At 60.4% G+C, this 3,958-nt stretch overlaps 1 protein-coding gene across 1 annotated transcript; it reads right to left on the bottom strand.

Moving 5' to 3' along the window:
* Positions 1–1,936: 1,936 nt before the first annotated feature.
* GSX1 (GS homeobox 1) lies at positions 1,937–3,128 on the bottom strand. The gene is made up of 2 exons (XM_066363406.1): positions 2,711–3,128; positions 1,937–2,313 (listed from the first exon to the last, which is right to left on the bottom strand). Exons 1-2 carry the CDS (start codon positions 3,126–3,128, stop codon positions 1,937–1,939), a joined length of 795 nt encoding a protein of 264 aa, XP_066219503.1.
* Between the last annotated feature and the right edge of the window lie 830 nt (positions 3,129–3,958).

Genomic DNA, 3,958 nt, shown 5'->3' with positions numbered 1-3,958 from the left:
AGTGCTGCCCATCGCTGCGGAAACCCCCTCACCTCCTACTTCTCTCCTCGGACCAGTAGCGCGTAAACCTTCCCCCTCCCTCCGCGCGTCGTCTACGTAAGGAGGCTAGGGTGTGGATTCTAAGTTGTAGAGGGCTTTGGGATGGTGACAGGATCCGTGAGAACATAAGGTCCCAGAGCCACGGGCTCTGGCTCACAGGGCCCCTTTCCGGGACTCCTGCGCTAGATCGCTGTGAGTTCTCAGAACCGAGCCCCACTTGGTTCCCTGCGGATGGAATTTGCCTCAAAGCAAAGTGAGGGGCCTTCCTGAGAGGAGGCCGCACCATCCCGCTGGGGATTTGTCTCTAGCAAGTCATTATCAATCGGAGCGCAGCGAAGGACAGGGTTCTCCCGCTGGCGCGGCTGGCGCTGGAGGTCCTAACAGCCAACCCGAGGGGCTCGGGGCGAGCACTGATCCTAGGAAGGAGGGGTGGTACAGGTGTTAAGACCTGCCAGGCGTCCCCAAACTACGGCCCCCTGAGGCCATTTATCCGGCCCCCCACTGCACTTCTGGAAGGGGCACCTCTTTCATTGGTGGTCAGTGAGAGGAGCACTGTATGTGGCGGCCCTCCAACGGTCTGAGGGACAGTGAGCTGGCCCCCTGTGTAAAAAGTTTGGGGACCCCTGCCTGAGGCACAGTGCCATGATGAGGGCTTCGCCTTCCCTTGGGGCTCGGCTTTCTGACCTCCCCGGTGCAAGTACACCAAGCCCGAGCTGGACCTGACACCCGGGGGCCGCTCGCTGCGCAGTCTCTGCGGGGCTGAGCATGCAGAGTGAGGGATGCAGAGCGGGAACCCTCCACTCCCTTCCCGCCTTGCCCCAGCGGGAAACCCTAACCCAGGCAGCCGCCTGTCCAGACCACTGCGGAGGCCTTGGGGTCCAGAGCCACGTGGACTTCTAAGAAAAAAAAAGTTTATTTAAAAATGTTTACATAAATAAATAAATAAATATCTTCTGGTATTACAGAGACCGTACAGTTACACAGCTAAGCTTGGGCGGGGCTGGGGCTGTGGTCTAGGGTCTGGGTAAGAAAAGGGTTTTCAGAGGAGAACCAGGGCCTCTGGGGGAAGGCAGAACGTCTGCAAAACAAAGTTAAATCGTTTTTCCCCGACCCGAATATCACGGGTGACACTTCTCTTCTGGAAAAGGAGCCGCGGGGACAGCAAGGCCTGGCTGAGGAACAAGTGGGCCGACTGAACTGGTAGGAGGCGCCTCGAAGAGGGGAAGGGGAAGAAAAAGGGAAAAGAAAACTCACAGGTGTTTAAAAACGTGTGTGTGTGTGTGGGGGGGGGTGGATAGACGACCACAGGAAAAAGGTAGGGAGGGACAGAAAGGAAGGAAATAAGGGAGAAAGGAAGGAAGGAAGGGAGAGAGAGAGAAAGAGAGGAAGGAAGGAAAGAAGAGAAAGAGAAAGAAAGGGGGGAGGTAGGAAGAAAAGGGGGGGAAAGGAAGAAAGGAAGGGGGGAAATAGATAAGGAAGCAAACAGGCATCCTAGGGGTTGACCCGGGATGCTGAGCTTGACCCAGGGTGGGGGAGAGTAGAGGAAGAGAGGTCCCCTGAACCAGTTCAGAGAGGGCGGGCAAGGTAGCACTGGCGGCCAGCAAGGCGCTGGGCCGGGCCAGGCTGGCGGGCCCACGGGGGCCGCTGTGCTGCGTGGCCGAGAAGGACTCAAACTCTTGCAGTATTCATAGGTCGGAGTCTGCTCTGAACGGTCACCGGGTTGGGGTATCAGCGTCAGATTTCTGCCAAGCTCTTGCTGGGGGCCTCCGCAAAGCCGTGCCAAGTCCGTGCGTAGTGATAGCCATTTGGCAGCGGGTGACTGAGACAGCACTGAGTCTCAAGACCAGTCTTGGGGCGCAGGAAGGGCCTGGGGTGAGCAACCTGGGGAGGCATATGCCTAGACAGTGACCGTGAGATCGCGGTCGTCTTTCCCGGAAGAGGACGGAGACATAGGCAATTCGTCGTCATCCTCCGAGCATTTGGCTGAGGACAGCGATGCGCACTTGCAGCCTTGAAGCGCGCCCCCGCCGCCACCTGCGTTTCCGCCACCGCGGTGGTTGCTGCCTTTGCCCTCCTTCTTGTGCTTCACCCGGCGGTTCTGGAACCAGATCTTCACCTGCTTCTCAGACAGATTCAGGTAGGTTGCAATCTCGATGCGGCGCAGGCGGGACAGGTACATGTTAGAGGCGAACTCGCGCTCCAGCTCCAGCAGCTGCGTGCTGGTGAAGGCGGTGCGCATCCTCTTGCTGCTGGGCAGCTGGCTGGAGCTGCTGTCTGGAGGGAGTGGGGGTGAGAGAGGGGAGCGTTCAGACCCTGAGCTGCGGGCCGGTCTTCTGGTAGGCGGCCGTTAGGATCCCAGGACTTTGGTCTCTCACCCACCTCTTCACCCAGAACACAATGCACAGCAGTGTGACGGCGGGCGCCTCCTCGTCAAACCCTGGGGCCCGGGAGTCGCGCGGCCCTGGCACTCCTTTATGGATTGCCCTAAACCCTCCCTCCTGGCGTCCTGTCCTAGTTTTCCGTCCCAACACCACTCTGAATGTCCCTCTCAGGATCCCAACATGACTCTTATCGCCCCCAAAACGCCCAGGGTCCCTCATCCCTCATTCCTGACTCGTCAACTTCCCTCGGGCCACCTACTCCCTGTGCCCCGCGCGGCGACCTGGCTTACCCACGGAGATGCAGTGGAATTGCCGGGGGTCGGGCAGTGGATAGGAGGTCTGATAGAGCGCGGCGGCGGCCGCGGCGGCGGCGGCGGCGGGGCCGTGAACCACCCCGGGCGACACGGCCGAGTGCTGGCGGCCCAGGGACGCGTGGCAGTACTGCGAGCCAAAAGGCGGGAAGGACGTCTTGAGCAGAGGCAGCGCTGGCGGCCCAGGGGGCCCGTGCAGCTGCGAGGCGGTGACGCAGAGCGGGCAAACGCACAGCAGTCCGGCCTTGCGCGAGTGGCAAGCGCCGGGCGAGAGGCCGTGCAGTGCGTGCGGCGGAGGCACCGCGTAAGGAAAGAGCGGCGGCGGGCTGCCCTCGGGCGTTTTCTTCTCGGCTGCCTCGCGCAGCACCAGCGAGTCCACCAGGAAGGAGCGCGGCATGGCTCCCGTGCGCGGGCGCCCCGCCGCCAGCCCGCTCTCTGTTCCTCGCCGACCTCGGAGCTCTCCACGCGCTTCCACTGGCGGCGGCCGCGCGCAGCTGCCTCTTCCGGGGAGGCTGAGGACGCCTCTGAAGCTACGGCTGAAACCGCCGCCTCTGCCGCCGTGGGCGCCGCCCAGCGAGCGCGGGGTGCTGGCCAGCGCTAGTGGTGCTGAAAGGCGCCGGCGGCGCAGCTTAAATAGGACTATTGCCATGTGATGGGCTACGCCAGGAGCGGCCCGGGCCTCTCAATAGGGTTTTTGTGCCTTTTCTCTTGGCATTCACTCTGCACGCTTCCTCATTATTTCACTTGTTAACTAAATGAACTGCATAATGTACTCTATTCTTGTCAACCCCACCCACGCCGCCGTAACCGGGGCCCTCACCCCCTCCTCTCCCTTTTGGGGGTTTATTTTCTCATTCTTCTGCGATTTAATATTCTTTTCTTTCTCTTTATTCCTTATTCTCCTTTGGATTTGTATTAGCAATCAGCCCGTTTGCCTTACTGATTTTCCACCCCCCACCCCCCGTCTCGCCTCCACAGATCTTCACGGGCACGCACACCTATCTTCTCTGCGCACTTGGTCTCTGCTCCCCTCCTTCTCTCATCTCACCCCCCCACTCCACTCAGTGCGCTCAGTTCAGTGCTGTGCACCCCGAGGGCGTCCCTGCAACGATCTCTGATTTCCACCTGTAGAATCTCTTCCCCTCACCCTGTGTCTGGAAGCAGGAGGACCCGAGCTTCTGCAGAGGGGTAAGGGAAGGCACCGCAGGAGAGAGAGAAGAACTCGAT

Source organism: Saccopteryx leptura, chromosome 2, assembly GCF_036850995.1.
Source record: "Saccopteryx leptura isolate mSacLep1 chromosome 2, mSacLep1_pri_phased_curated, whole genome shotgun sequence".
Lineage (NCBI taxonomy): Eukaryota > Metazoa > Chordata > Mammalia > Chiroptera > Emballonuridae > Saccopteryx > Saccopteryx leptura.
The sequence above is the reverse complement of the archived record's forward strand: the minus strand, read 5'-3'. Positions and strand labels throughout refer to the sequence as shown.